General features: G+C 35.9%; 2 protein-coding genes and 1 pseudogene across 7 annotated transcripts; 1 reads left to right on the top strand and 2 right to left on the bottom strand.

The window, feature by feature from the left end:
* Positions 1-1,808: 1,808 nt before the first annotated feature.
* LOC142542561 (glucan endo-1,3-beta-D-glucosidase-like) lies at positions 1,809-4,631 on the top strand. Of its 6 annotated transcripts, none has more exons than XM_075649249.1 (4): positions 1,809-3,866; positions 3,968-4,005; positions 4,097-4,331; positions 4,415-4,614. In XM_075649249.1, exons 1-4 carry the CDS (start codon positions 3,800-3,802, stop codon positions 4,447-4,449), a joined length of 375 nt encoding a protein of 124 aa, XP_075505364.1. In that variant the 5' UTR covers positions 1,809-3,799; the 3' UTR covers positions 4,450-4,614. The 6 variants fall into 6 exon arrangements, 1 of the variants encoding a protein (XP_075505364.1); XR_012819552.1 differs by having other exon boundaries at positions 1,830-2,595; positions 2,668-4,005; XR_012819548.1 differs by having other exon boundaries at positions 1,850-3,359; positions 3,867-4,005; positions 4,415-4,631.
* A 217-nt stretch (positions 4,632-4,848) lies between these two features.
* On the bottom strand, positions 4,849-7,095 carry LOC142542560 (transcription factor bHLH144-like). Its single transcript, XM_075649248.1, has 3 exons — positions 6,830-7,095; positions 5,983-6,673; positions 4,849-5,876 (listed from the first exon to the last, which is right to left on the bottom strand). Exon 3 carries the CDS (start codon positions 5,681-5,683, stop codon positions 4,976-4,978), a length of 708 nt encoding a protein of 235 aa, XP_075505363.1. The 5' UTR covers positions 5,684-5,876; positions 5,983-6,673; positions 6,830-7,095; the 3' UTR covers positions 4,849-4,975.
* A 570-nt stretch (positions 7,096-7,665) lies between these two features.
* On the bottom strand, positions 7,666-14,423 carry LOC142542558 (tobamovirus multiplication protein 1-like; annotated as a pseudogene).
* Positions 14,424-15,598: the final 1,175 nt, after the last annotated feature.

Raw genomic sequence — 15,598 nt, 5'->3', positions numbered from 1 at the left:
TATGGAGTAGCTAGCGACCTCATGATCTGCCATTGTTGTTTGATGTACTAATTAATTAATCGGGTATGATATGAAAAAATTATGCGCAAATTAGATAATATAGTTTACATCTTATCAGAAAATTAAATTAACACACACTCTCGCACTCACATTCTTTAAATAATCTAGCTACGTTCGATATCCAAAATGCATTCATAAGATTAATATATATGTGGTATGTTTAGATTTCAAGTCTAAAAGAATCAGTTCAGAAGTTACTTTTTTTAAAAAAAATTTGTTGAATATTTCTGAATGATATGAATAACTACACCAGACATAAATTTAATCAGTGTAACGATGATATATTTTTATTTTAAAGAAATACATTTACAACAATGAGATAGAAAGATCTTTATCAGATTACCTGAAGAACAGTACTGCCACCAAACATCTAACATTTTGTACATACGTAGTCAAAATACTACCATTATTTTCAACACTTGAAATAGCATTTTGAACTGAAATTTGGAAGATCCGAACAAATTAAGGATGAGTTTGTCACGGCATATTGTATGGACATTATTTAGTTTGACTATACATGATTCATACTAGTAGCGCGTGTGAAAATTTAACTTGTAAAATGCTTAAAAATAAGTTTTGTTTTTGTAATCATAAGTAAATGAATATACCAATAGTAGGTAATTACTATATATAATAGTCACATTCTTAATATAGGATAGTGATGACAAAAAAAAAGTCAAAATGTTAGGTTGATGCTATACATTATCATGCATGACGAAACATATAGAAGAAAAATAGAAAGAATCACGTACAGTTATGAAAATGTTTTGTTTTATATATGTATATTTTTCTTAAAAAATTTGTTCGCCGTCATGCAAATTAAGAATCACGTAGCTAGTGATTAGATTTGTTTGTTGGGATTGCTTTTCTAAATATGTTATTTAAGTTCGGCAAAAAAATTAAGTAATGCCTCAAGTTCCACTACGAGAATTCTTTGAATAGTGGAGACAGTCTAAATTAAAGGGTCATCAGATATCATCGGATCTTGTTAAAAGCTTCGTTAAAGTTTGTCAGAATTAACCATGTAATTATGTAAGCGTGTAGCAAAAGCAACAGTCAAATTTTTATCACTGGCTTTCAAGAACAGGGATTGAAGGTTTGTGTAGATCAATCAAGCCACAAAAGATTATATTACTTGTTGAAACCTTATGCTATGTAAGTAGACAGAGGAGAGAAAAGACTTGTATTTGTGTTCATTCAATGATATCATATTTCTTTCGCTTCTCCCAATCTTCTTTCTCGAGGAGGCTAGCTACCTCGAATTAGCTCCTCATCATTTGTCAAATTTTGGGGAGCAATTTCGAGGTTGCCAGTCTCCTATAGAACAAGAGCATGAACAGAGAAGAATGGCAGGGAAAGAATACTCAAGAGGAAGAAGTTTTTGTTATTAATCTCGATAAATGTTTACATTCCTCGTTCTTTAGTGTTTATACAATCGCCAACTGATTCATTAATAATTATTCTTCAACTTTCTATTCCACTAGCTTCCATGGAACTTCGAATATTAATTGATTTATTTTCATTCTTCCATGGTATCAACATTCGAGCTAGGCAGGAATAAGATTCACTTGAAGACCTCAAAATTCCCATTGCTCAAATAACTCATAGTAATTTACATCCACTTAAAAAGTGAGTGAATTAGTTTGTAGCAGAGGCCCATCATGCGTTGCTGTCTACGAAGGTTTTTGTGTACGTTCCATCTGGAATAATGCCTTTCTAAACTCTTAGATAATATAAATCTCCCTTATTTAATTTTATAGAAACTTACACCATATTGGAAATCTAAAGCCCAAACATTAGAATTTGCATAGTACGAGGAGAATTATTCCAAATAAAACATAAGCAAAACCAGGTTTGCTAGATGATCAGCGAGGTCTATGATGGACAGGACAGTTTCCAGTCGCAATACCCTGCACAAAGAATCCAAACATGGAGTATGGCTAAGTCTACCATTCTTTAGTTTTTCGAGTTCTTCATTTTATTTTAAATGAATAACTATTATTGAAGAATAAGAATTAAAGTGAAGGAAGAGGACAAGGCTTAAAACAGAAACAGGGGAAGCAAAGACGTGCGCGCCTCTAATGCGTTCTATATAAGCGCTATGCAAAATTTTTCGGGGTTGCATTTACTTCAACTTACCCAGATCTTTTATCATCCATCCATAGAACCCTCATTGCATCAATCTCATGTTGAAAGTTAGAATTACACGCTAGAAAAAGAATGCAAAAGAATTCACCATCCCCTCAATCGCAATTTTTCTCTTCTTTAAGACAAGCGGAGAAAAGACTCAAACTTGAAGACAGTGCGCAACAATCCTCCACCCTTTCGCCGCCGCCGATTCTTCCTGTGGAACACCATGAAAACACGGAACAAACAGATTCTCTAGGTACACCCATTTACCTCAACTACAAAAATCCGCCCCCCACCACCGATGCGAACATCTCAACCCTCCAAGAAAGTGAAGTCCCCCGCGAGTTTCTTACAGATTCCACTGATTTCCCATCAATTCATCGCAGCCCGCCCGAGGAAAATCATGTGAGTGCGGAAACCACCGTTGATCATGATGAAAGAAGCAATCTTGGTGATGACATTCAGCTGTTGATGCAGCTTTTGCAGCTGTCGGATTCTGGGGAGCAGATAGAGAGAGTCAACCTGATTAATGTGGGTTGTGATGATGGGTTTTATAGGAAGATCGCCGGGTTGAAGGGCCCCAAGAGTCTGAAAGAATTAGAGAGGCTGGAGGGGTGGATTAAGCATTTCTTGAACAGTGAGGAGAGAGAGCCATTTGTATTGGCCCATTTGCTATTGGCTAAAGCTGCTTTATGGCATTCAGATGATAACTGTGATGGATTTGCAGGCCTTGAATTCCCCTCTACCATTGATGAGTTTTTGGAGAAAGATCCACCCTTAGATTAGGCTTATCATTGGATCATAATTCATATGCAGAATTTACAGGAGCGTGATTTCTTGCTCGTGTTTTTGTTATTCTTCACTGTTTATTGTTCCGGTGCAAAGCTAATGCTTAGTTTTGATGTATTGGTTGATGTGATGCTATACAAAGATAAACTCTTCCCTTTGAGTCAGAACTCCAACAAAATACACGGATCCATGTGCAGCGATCATCGGTCTTTTCATTGGGTAGTTTTGCGAATATCTTTTCTTGGGGCTTGGGTATTCGGGACTAAGAAGGCGATTGATTATCTCATAGGCATCGCATAAATTTCTGAGTTCATACAGCTATCCTTTTTGCCATTTGTATGGGAAATTCTACAGACAAAACAAAAGTTCCCAAGGAACGGGTATGGAAATGGAATCTTTTCCTGTCCTAAATCTTATTTATCAAACACGTTCTCAAAAATCGTCTTGTTTTCTGATTTACAAGACCCCCTTCAAAATAATAAATATGAGAGTTCAAAACAATGGGTCACACCATATACAAGAGTCGCATAAGAGACTATTAGTTGACCAACTCACTCACCAATATAGAACCAAATTCATAAGTTTCCTGGAATAACACAATCTTTAGGTGATTACACAATCTAAAGGATTATTCACTCTCTTGAATCAAAGAAAATGCCAAACGAATGACACTATATGATAAACTAAATACATCTTTCTACTAGGTTATTAGATGAATTCTTTTGGCATTTGAACTCTATAAATTTCCATAGCATTTTCCCACATCCAACAATAATTTTCCACCATTCTCCAACTGTATGTGATCACACAATTATTATTTATGGCCAATTCAGTTATTTTCCTTCCCCTTCTTGGTTCGTCTCTTATCATCTTGCTCTTTGTATCAGGTATGTTTATGATTTTTCTTCTCAATATTCATTCAAGAAGTTTGATGGTCAAAATAAATTGAGGTTCCCACTGAGGCTATTGTCAAGTTTTTGTGAATCAGGTGGAATTCTGAAGCCTGCGATGGGTGCATCTGAACAGGTAAGAACATAAAGAGATTCAAAAAATATTAAGACAGCGTATCAATTCTTCCGAGCATCATCGAGATATATGTTTCTTCCATTCATTTCAGGGAACTTGGTGCATTCCAAGGCCCTCGACCTCAGAACAGACGTTAGTGGATAACATAAACTTTGTGTGCACTATAGTGGACTGCAGTTTGATCCAAGAGGGAGGCGCCTGTTTTTATCCTAGCAATCTTCTGAATCATGCCTCAGTTGCCATGAATCTTTACTACCAGAAACAGGGAAGGCATTCTTGGAATTGTGATTTCAAGAAATCAGGTGTCATTGTTGTCACTGACCCTAGTAAGTATCCTACGGCTACTTTTACAAATGTACAAAAACATAAACACATGCTCGATTACCTCGATTTTTCATGGATTTTGCAGGCTACGGGGAATGCAAATTCGAGTTTTCCTATTAAGGGTGACTGCTGCAATTGAGCATTCTGAATAATTATGCGTTCGTTAACCTGAGACTGAAGATTTCCATTTCTGTTATTTTCCTTGGTCTGCCAAATTAATTAAATCTCGTTGAGCTGTTCAATGGTTCAAGGATGGTTTTTCGTATGATATTTTATATTTTCTGCTTTAGTTAGTTTACAAAATTACCATTTCGTTGTCTACAAACTACACACACTTCATCTGCCAGCCGTTGGAACATAAAAAAAATCATGATTTCACATATAATGGAGATCAACACCTTCGGTTACAGAGAGTCGATCAAGATGCACGAAAATAGTTGAGAATGATTAGCATTAAACCCTGCTTACAAGACAAGGAATAATTTCAATAACAAGTAGGAAAACCTGGCGATTCGGAACTAAAACAAATAAAATAACTGATTATCAGCTTCAAGAGTGGCAGTAAAGGAATGACTTACACGAAAACAAATTACCGGCCACAACCTGGGGCAATGAAATGTTTCTTGCAGCTGATTTGGTAGGTGAATCAGCTCTGAGCATGGGTTTTCGAATTTCCAGTTTCCAGATTATGCACTTGTGCCTTAAGGGACTTAAGGTATCGAACAGCCTCATCAAGGACGGTCACATTACTCATCCGTTTGGCTCCAGGAACCATTCTTCTTAATACCTTCACCATCGTCCTCATTCTCTCACGCTTTTTGTAATTGAAGCGAATCAAAGAAGATGTCCCAAAAACTGACCTTTTTCTGGGGGGTGACTCATAATTAGAGCACGAATCTGGAGAGTCGCGTTCATATACAGCATTTGTTCGTGCTGTGCTCACCTCATCATCATCACATTCTTCGTTTTCTACATCTTCCATGTTCAAAAGTGCATCAATATCATCTGAATCTTCTTTCAGAAGAGAGAAAAACTTTCCCTCATAGTTTGCATCCTTCCTATTATCTTCGTCTTTCAAGATCGATGCACCATCAGCAAGACCAAAATCGAAGAATTTGGAACGTATTTCGGGATGGAAAATTATCTGGCTTCTGGTATTAGATTTATCAAATATAACAAAATTTCTAGGGCAGGCTTCAGAGGGTTGGATATCAACACCATGGAAGGGCCTGAGAGGTTCAATACCCGAGGGCACAGGCATTATTCTACTGTTAAATGCAGGGGCCATATGAGCATTTTGCACAAAATAGCCCACTTGACCAGCCAGATGGAAGTATGGCTGATCACTATGCATGAGTTATGACTTCCAAACAATTCCAAGGTCAAAGTAAGTGGCAGCTTCAAGGAGGTAACATTTGGGCTTGGTAACTCACGAGCATGAAATTTCTCTTACACGACCAGAACTCGAGGCAGTGAATTAATGTCCTAATGCTCGTACCGAACCTAGATCACGTGACTGGTTTAAGCAACTGACGGAAATACTCAGCCTGTATGCAAAAACATCCAAGTGTACTTGAGAATTTGAACATATAGCGGAAATGCCACAAATCATGCATTGTGGGCATGCATAGTGATGAAATACGAAGCACTGACCTGACGAACTTGCATCAATTGGTAAAAAGCAATGCCCCCAACGCTCATCCTAAGTTTTCCCAGTTCTTAAACTTTTGTATTTTTCTTTCTTGCAACAACAGTGTGCATTCTAACTCTCCCAACCAAAACAAACTATAGGAATATAGAAGTCAGTCCAAATCTGGAAAATCTAGAAACTTTAACTTGCAAAGATTACAAACTCAAGAAGGTCATGACAATAAACAGGAGTCAAAATTACGATCCTCAACGTGTCATTTGTCCGCTACAAGTCATACCACGTACCAGCGAGGAATACACACAAAATTCTAAATGTAGAGTCATTTCACCATTATAATGTGCCAGTGTTAACGTCTACCTATGATTTACTGAACATCCCTTGAGGCAGTTTCAAATATGGGATTGAACTCATCAGCATATAGCACTTGAAAAAAAAATCTGTGAATTATGTATTCTTGCCTAGCATATTATCCACACGCATCACTTTCAACGGGTCTAAATTGTTAATGTGGTGATGGAACGTTAGAAGTGATAAGATCTCAAGGGAGGAGAGCAGAGCAACTCACCGAATCAAATTAAAAATCACAGAATACATGAAAGACGGGGACCAATTGTACGCACTTCCCATGATAGTTCGGAGATTCCCGAGGCATGTTCCCGTCTTTAGCATAACTTTTAAACTTGAAACAAAATCCTGTCATCAAAATGATAAAAAAGATTCGAATGAACGTAGGAAGAAGGCATTAAAATTCGAATAAAACATCCGATCATACCCTTCTTAGCCAGCACTTAAACAAGAAAACAAACAGGAAAAGAAAAGAGATGATTATAGAAAGAGGAAGACTGAGACCGCAAATTCTGAAGATACCCAACAAGGAATCACCAACCCATCACAAGATCCAAAGCCACCAAATTTGAATCTCTCTATCTTAAGGAAAAGGAAGTCAGCACTTTTCCGTATTACTAGAACATCGGTGTGGGTGCTATGTTTATAGGTCAAATGAGGGCCGTTGGATTGTGGGCGGATGGGTTTGGTGGCCGTAGGATCGGAGAGTGCGCGTGACTAGAAAAGGTGAGCCTTCACGAGGTTTGACAAAATGTGTACCTCTTATTGGAATTTGTTCGGAAAACCTGTTTTGACATTTTATTCTGCTAAGTTCATTGATAATCTAAGGTAACCTATTTATTTATTTTTCTTAAAAAGAAGTGAAACTTTACCTTAATTCAAGATTTCGAAATTATTATATACGTGAACTAAAAATTAAGACGGTGAACAAGTTGGATCACGTGAATTTCTCGTATTTTTATAACAAATTTGGAAATAGTCGCCGGTGATCATACATCCAGTTTTACCTTAATTCATGTTTCTAATTTTCTAATCTACTTGATGGAAATTTTTTGCTGCAAGGTAGCCCGACAATGAGACTAGAAATATTTATTATTACATTTGTTTTCGAAAATCTTTATGAAAAGGTGAAGGGCCCTCGCAATAAATGCTTCAAAAATGGTGGCTTCTGTTTTCAAGCAGTTGCGATGCTTTCCTGACGCGCATGCTTAAGAGCACGCTTTCTGTTGTGACAGCTCCATTTTTCTGGCGTCGTGCGAATAACAATTAATGTTGGCTCTTTGTTTTTTTTTTTTTGCACTTACAAGATTTTTGTCTCCACAGTCAACTTGGCCTACGAGTTTTGTTTAGAATGACTATGATAATCAATTGATGGAGAATTTACAGATTAATCGAGCATCATGAAATAAGAATAAACAGAAATCTACAACATATGTATTTGATTCTTGTCACTGTATACGCAAGCCAATATATTTCTCAAATGCAAGTCCAGTCTAGCGGCTGCAACCCGAATGTGATATTCTCCGTTGAGCTTCGTCCTACTTTAATGACCCAAATTTCTTCTTACAAATCATTGTTTGTTCATGTGATAACAGATCCAAGTATGATATCATATGGGGCTTGCTCTTGATATCTACATCCAAGAAACAAAATCTCAAAACAAGGAAACAAAATGGTACATAAAATCCAGTCAATGCTAAAAGCAAGCATTGGAACCTGATTCTGCAAGCTCGTTGCAGCAGTCCACCGCTGCTGCGGTTGGGAAGAAAATGAGCCATCGCTAATGAAAGCTATCGCCCTTGATTCTTCTTGTCTGTTGGTCAAAATTGGGGTGGTAGTTCTCTCATCACATAAAGTACAAATGCGGAAGGCACCGATGAACCTGGAAAAATATTCTAACCTTGAAATATGTAGCAACACTTCACATATCGTTGTTCAATCCCTAAAAATAAAATGAATGACCATTCTTCCAATAAACATAAAAAGATTTTACCGAACAAACACACACAACCTTAATCTCCACAATATTCAGAGAACATCATTGCCTTTAAAATGGTCAGAACGAGGACATGTAGCCATATTGAACAGTAGATTAAATTAATATTCAAGTGAAAGAGTTGCATTATGATGAAAAAGTTGCGAGAGTTACCCACGAAAAAGTACAGGACAAGTAAAAGGGATGTATAGGCACCGTCTATCTGTCTCACAGACCAGTGATAAAACAGCTGCAAGAATGAAACACCTGTTTGCCTCTGAAACCCTTTTTATCAGAAATATGAATTTAGGTGAACATGTAAGAGAATCGGCAAGAAGAACATACGGGTATATTTGTTGCTAAAGCAACAACAGCACTTAACGTAAAGCATACAACAGATACAATGGCCAATCCAGCAACCTGTTATCTCGTAAAGGAAATCAATCACATTAATGGTAAGAGAAATCAATCATTTTAATGGTAAGAAAAAGGAAAAAAGAAACTACCATTCCACACATAATCAAACCAGCAACACGATTCCAAACAAAAAGGAATAAGAACTATAGATACACATCTAAAAAGAATCGATCCCATTGAATAGATTAAACATAGTTATGGCAAATAATGATACGCCTTAACTGATGCATGACTTTTTAAATGTCAGATGACTGACTTAGGAAACAAGCAATTTCAGAAATTTCTCTGGCTGCCACTTGTCTTATAACATAATTATTTGAATTGAACCATGATAAACCACCAGAGTAAATTGAGTAACTACCTTCCACACCTCTGAGGATGCCCGCTCAGATCTCACTCTTCTCATTTTCAAGAACAAAATAAGACCTGAATATCAAATTTAATTGATGACAAGAAAATACATATATATAGCAGGGAAAATAATACAAATCATGAGGTGAAATTAGTCAGATCAAATAAATAATAGCAAAGATTGTCCACAAATTTTGGTCACCAACTTCTTGAATTACCTTTTTAAACTTACTTTATCGCTGAAGAGAAGGCAGTTGGTTACAAGACTTCATTTTATAGGTTCATGAGCATTTGAAACACATAGCATGTAGAGATTTAAAAATTTAAGGAGGGGTTGAAAAATACTATCACAAGTGATTGGGTCTGATCACAAATTTCTCAACTTACCTATTTTGATGGAAAAATATGAGAACGATGATTCTAGTATGAGGTATTGTACTCATAACTCAATATAGTAATAAATAGACACAGCATACTTAAGCCATATCTACTTCACTTAGTAGTAGTTACAAAAACATAACTATAATAAAATCTTAGAACGTGCTATTTATGTGCAAGACATTTTAGAAATTTTTTCCATTCCCCCTCCCCTCTTTGGTTTCTCGGTACAATGCTAGGCAGGTGCTGAAGGTATGCCCTAATGCATGTCCATGTCTACCATGTGTCAAACATGACACTTGTTCGTTTTCAAGATTCTAGAAGTAATATAACTGCCAAAATCGGCTGGATGGAAAGAAAAAAGACTTCCACCGAGAAGCCAACCATATAAATCAAGTCACAGTATCAGTAAGAACGGGTAATCTAGAAGTTTATCCCTTCGATATGCCTTACAGTTGACAGGTGGTCACATTTGATTTACTTAATAGTCTGTTCAACAAATTCAGTTGTGTGATGTGTCATTGACAACAGTTTATAGCAAAAGTCCCATGGTCAGGTTGTTATGAAATAAATGTCTACAGTCAATAAATATTCAATGATATAAGATGGTTTCGCCTCATTTGTTGAACTCAGATAGTTTGTAAGCTATAGTGATATCTCTCTCGCTCGTCTTTATCAATACCCTAATGAATATGCATATTTGCTTTCTTTTGGTTTAAATCTTTTAGATACAAATCGACCCATAACTCTCAACTCCTAGTTCATACAATGGGATGTTGGGTTTAATTCCAGATATTAAAAGCATAGACAGATAAAAAATTAATCCTAGCACCCAAAACGGGGGGAAAAACAATCAAGTTGTGGGTGAGACTGTAGGCACTCACCATAGCATGCCAAGGCTCCTCCGAGCAAAAGAACAGCTATGGCAATGAGATCTACATATACCTGCAATATAATTACAAACTTTCGGTTATTCGAGAGCCCTCTTGTATTATATATGGTAATAGGTCAAACATATTTGACACAAAAAACCAAACGGCAATGCATACATGCCTGCGCCACAACTGCTGAATCAATTGTATTCTTTCCCATGCCAATCCAGATAAGCACAGAAGAGGCGGCCATTATTGCAAAAACCAAGAGAGTAACCTGTTGAAAGTTTGAGATCAGACAAAGCAAAAGATGGCTGCAATATAGATTACAAGAATGTGGTGCTCAAATTGCTTGTATACCAAAATCACAACTTTCTGTCGGCTTCCTACATGAATCAACCTAAAGGAGCAACAATTTCTACTACCATTTGCAGTAGGATTGGCTTTATTCTTTTTATCCAGAAGAACTTCTTGAGGGCTTTCTTCATCTTCATCATCATCATTTGACTGATGACAAAGGTCAACCCTGCAAATCCCCACAATTGATGTTTATCTTCCCATCGTGAAATATTATCATATCCGTTCACATTAAACACATGTTGGACTCTGACAACATTAAGGCAAGATTCATCAACGTACTATAAATAACAAAAGCACAATCCACTAGAGGGCAACAGAATGTCAGAGAATCCATCTAAAGAATGAAATTGAAAATAAACAATTTCTTGTCCAAGAGGCTCTTAAACTAACTGAACTTGTTCTAATACTCTCTGTTATACGTAAAATGTTAGTTGATCTCTTTGAGAAATTTTGATGCACGACAAATAATAATAATAATATCAAAAGTAATTGTTTATGAACAAATTTCTCACAGTGTAAATATAATAAACACTAGCTGTAATTTATTTTTAACAGATACCGTTTTAGCATTCCCTAAAAGCATGTGTGGAAAGGTATCAGTTTTAGTTATGATAAATATAATTGCTACTTTTTTGCATTGTGCTGAGGGTTCACATCCGCATTGGAAATGCTAGATTGTGGATATTGCAAAAACAATTATATATTCCGCTGAAATTGTGAGCACATGGAAATATTATGCACCATAATAATACCGCGACTGGACTCTAAGTCATAATTAATCAATCGAACATCAGCTTACCAGAATGACAAGAGTAGAAGAAATGCTGCAACAAATAGAATTTTGGGGAGAGCTGAAAAGGAAATTTGGAAGTAAACAACCTTGTACAGTTATCATGTATCTAAACTTTATTGATCACCCAAGTAAAGAGTAATTTTCTTACCCATGACAATGAAACCACAAGAATGTGACCAGCAACTCCAACCCTTACAAGCAGCAATAAGATTTAACACAAAATAAACAAAATAGCCTGCCAAGAAATGTTGAATACCACAAGTCGTCATAATCCAGAAAGAGAAGCTGCTCAAATTAAGAGAAACTTCAAGACAGGGATAAATAATTTATCCAAGATAGAAGGTAGGGTCATTGTTGGGATATTTTTACAATCAAAACCATCATTATTGTAAAATAGAAGTACCCACAGCACTCTGACTACTAGGAGAATCTATAAGCGCTAGCATTCATTTTCCCCTCTTATTGCTATTCTACAAACAAACTGGCAAAGTCCCAAATATACCCTAGCATTAATTGTTTCAGATATTCCTCGCCCAACCTACTACAGTTGAAGCAATAGATGAGAACCTTTTGAACAGAATTAGTATAGATTTCTGCATAATAATTTAAATTTACTATAGAAAACAAACCCTACATATCAATTGAGATGAGAAATGCACTCCATATATGTAAAAAATGAGATTGCAAGCATTCAGCTTTCATATATATAGCACATCAAAACTGCATCTACCAAAAGACATGGTAAAACGAAAATATAATCCCAAAGCTAATGTTTCTAACCCAAATTGCAGGATCCAATCATTAGATGAAAGACCTGCAATCAAAATATATTCTAATCAGCCGACATCTAAAAATAAAAATAAAGAGACAATTATGGAGCCATAGTATAGATAATAGACATCTAAACAACAAAACTATATTTTTGAGCCTAAATTTTCCTTTTGAATCAAGTACCAAAGCAAAATGGGTACTAATGCGCAAGACAAACATTATTCTCGTCATCGGTAGGAAGACATGGAGACATTGACTGCTTAGTTAACAGGAGGCTAATGCACTGATAATATCGCTAATGCGCTGATAATATCGGATGCTTAATGAACAAGGTTTCACTGTAGTCCATCTTATCCAGTAACAAGAGAAAATTAAAGAACAATGTTTGCTTTTTACCGAAATTTTCGTGGTCAAAGTCATGTTTGCATTATATAGTGAAAGAGATAGATGACAAGATAAAGAGTCATGTAAATCATATTATTACTCACTTTTTGGCGGGTGCAGCCAGCCACTGAATTCCTTGAATGAATCCTCATCAACTGGTAAAATGTTGGAGGAAGGACAAGTGAGAAATAAGGATATCCTAAAGAGTATATAAGATCAGAATAAATGAAACAGGCATAAACAAAAAAATGGTTGATTATAAACTCGTTTTTATTCTTAAATCATGTTTGGCATCACCTGCAAAATTTAAAAGATATAAAGCCCTATCTAAAGAGAAGTCATTGCTACATACTGAGGTATTTTGCCAGACATCATGCCACAAACTACATGTGTAATAGGCATTTTGACAAATATTACTAACTTCCTGAGATATTTGGAAGCTATAAATTATTTGAGTGAAATATTCAGCAGAAAACACCCACCAAATTTCCTAGATACGAATGTCATCATACAGAACAACCTGCAGCACATAACTAATAATACTCTTCTTTTTTGAATTCCAACCATGTCATAACATTAGCATGAAAATGGCTTCTGATGCTTTCTTAGACACGTCTTTAATGTTTGATTGAAATACTGTTAAAATCGAAGGGCAGAATTCAGCAAATCGATTAACAGCTTTGCTCTTTCTTAACTAAAAAACTGTTAGTGAAGAAGATGTAGACAGTAGACACCATTCACGTGGAAAAACTTACATGGTAAGAATCCCATGATAAAAAGCAAGAATTGAAATCACCCGGTCAATTTAACGTATTAAGTTGGCTGAAACTTGGATTTTTAGAGTTCCTATACGTTAAATTCTAAGAAATTTTCATGTGAGGTCTGGGGCCTGCACTGCTAAACTCACAAACCATCCCACCGCAGTCTTTGGATGGAAACTCACCTCCCCCAATTCCCACATGGTTCACTTTCATGTCATTCAAACAAACACGCGTTTCTTATTTATTTGTATCGCACATTACTCCTCAGGAAAACCCAATGCAAGAAGCAAAATTTAGGATAATGCGTAATACACATCTATCCTGGTCCAAGACTTGAAAGAATTCAGATGCCAGATTTTCAAGAACACCACATCACGCACTGTAGCAACAAAATCATCATCACATACATAAAATAAAGAAAAACAAGAATTATCGGAACTAGAACACAACCCAATAATTAAAACAAAAAAAATACCTGACAAAAGGCAAGAATTGCAATCACACAATCAACAGAAGCCAGACCCACGTTGACTCCCACCACAGCCTTAGGATAGCAACCTCCATCTCTCAATTCCAACATCTTCTTTCTCACGATTCTCTCTATTTTCCACTCACACTCCACAGCATCGTGTGTATTTGTCTGTATCTCCCAGATACACTTCAAGAAAGTCCAAACGCAAGGGACGAGATTTTGCAAACTGTGTGTGACTGACTATATGGATTTATCCTCGTTGAGAACCGATGTATGAATGACAGAATGGTGCTACGGCGAGTATCGAAAGGGATACCCTTACTCTTTATATATGGAATTTCAATGGCGCCTCAACAGAGTACAGATCTATGTGGGTATTCCTCCTTCACACCCTACAATACATATATATCTGTCTTGTATCTATACATTGTACGTCTCTTCTTTGATGAAAATATGTCCTCGCATATGTGGTACAGATGTGATAATACTAAGTATTGTGATTTTTTTAATATTTGAGATTGACCCAGAAAGTGAGTCACATCGTAAATTTGACACGGTCGTTTCCTCCTATGATCCCAACATTTTCGAGAAATTATTCATGTTTTTTGAACGGACAATACATGGTCGGGTTTATGTTATTCAAAGCATTCTTTGAACTATTCATAACTACTTGTTTGTCTATTAAAAGAATCAGAAATTGAACAAGTAATGTTTGCCCTACTAACACGTTGATGTATATACACATACATACACATATAAAAATGTTATATATTAGCAGATCGTGAAAATGACTTTTTTCAGTTTAAAATTAGATTTGTTCAATTTTAAAATTGAAATACAAAATATATGAGATATAGTGAAAATTCGTTTGAGGATTTTTTGGACTGTGGATAGATGAATTATGTTTTTCCTTATTGATGTGATGGAGTGAGAACCATAAAAAAGTTCTGAATGGGTTTCCAGCAATGTAGATGTCTTAACTTGACATTGTATATATCAGCACTACGTTGATATCATATCAACGATGTATTAGTGTCGCTCCAGCGTGAAGTTAGAAAAAAATATAAATTATTTTTTATACATAAATATTACTTTTTACTGTAAATATGAGTATTGTTGACTCGTCTCATAAATAAATATATGTGAGAGAATATCACAAGAGACATACTCTTATTTTATTAGTTATTTTGGTTTGTACCTGAAGTAAGTTGGGAAAAAACTTGTGTAATACGATTTCACGGGTCGTATTTTGTAAGACAGATATCTTATTTGGGTCATCAATGAAAAAGTATTACTTTTTATGCTAAGAGTATTACTTTTTATTGTTAATATCAGGTTGACCCGTCTCACAGATAAAGATTCGTGAGACCGTCTCACAAGAGACATATTCAGTAAGTTGAAATTACACGTTTTGATCCATGAATTTTTATCTAGCGATAAAATAATATCTGAATTTAAAATAAACTTAAACGTGCATTGTTGCAACTGTTAATTGCTAATATTCGGAATACTCTATAGCTCATAGATTGTAACAAAAGTGTTACATATTCCCCTGCCCCTTGTGTGCAGGAGTAGCACACAAATTGATAGATTCGAAAAATGACCGTTCACCATGTATAAAGAATTCGTTGTATGGAGGCTCCAGCTTTTGGAGAGTATATTAGTATAGTGGGTTTAAAAAGTACTTGTTTTTTCCTAAGCACCAATTCAGTGATTCCGCCAAGTCTCAATAAAAAATG

The sequence above is a fragment of the Primulina tabacum genome, chromosome 4, assembly GCF_025594145.1.
Source record: "Primulina tabacum isolate GXHZ01 chromosome 4, ASM2559414v2, whole genome shotgun sequence".
Classification (NCBI taxonomy): domain Eukaryota; kingdom Viridiplantae; phylum Streptophyta; class Magnoliopsida; order Lamiales; family Gesneriaceae; genus Primulina; species Primulina tabacum.
The sequence above is the reverse complement of the archived record's forward strand: the minus strand, read 5'-3'. Positions and strand labels throughout refer to the sequence as shown.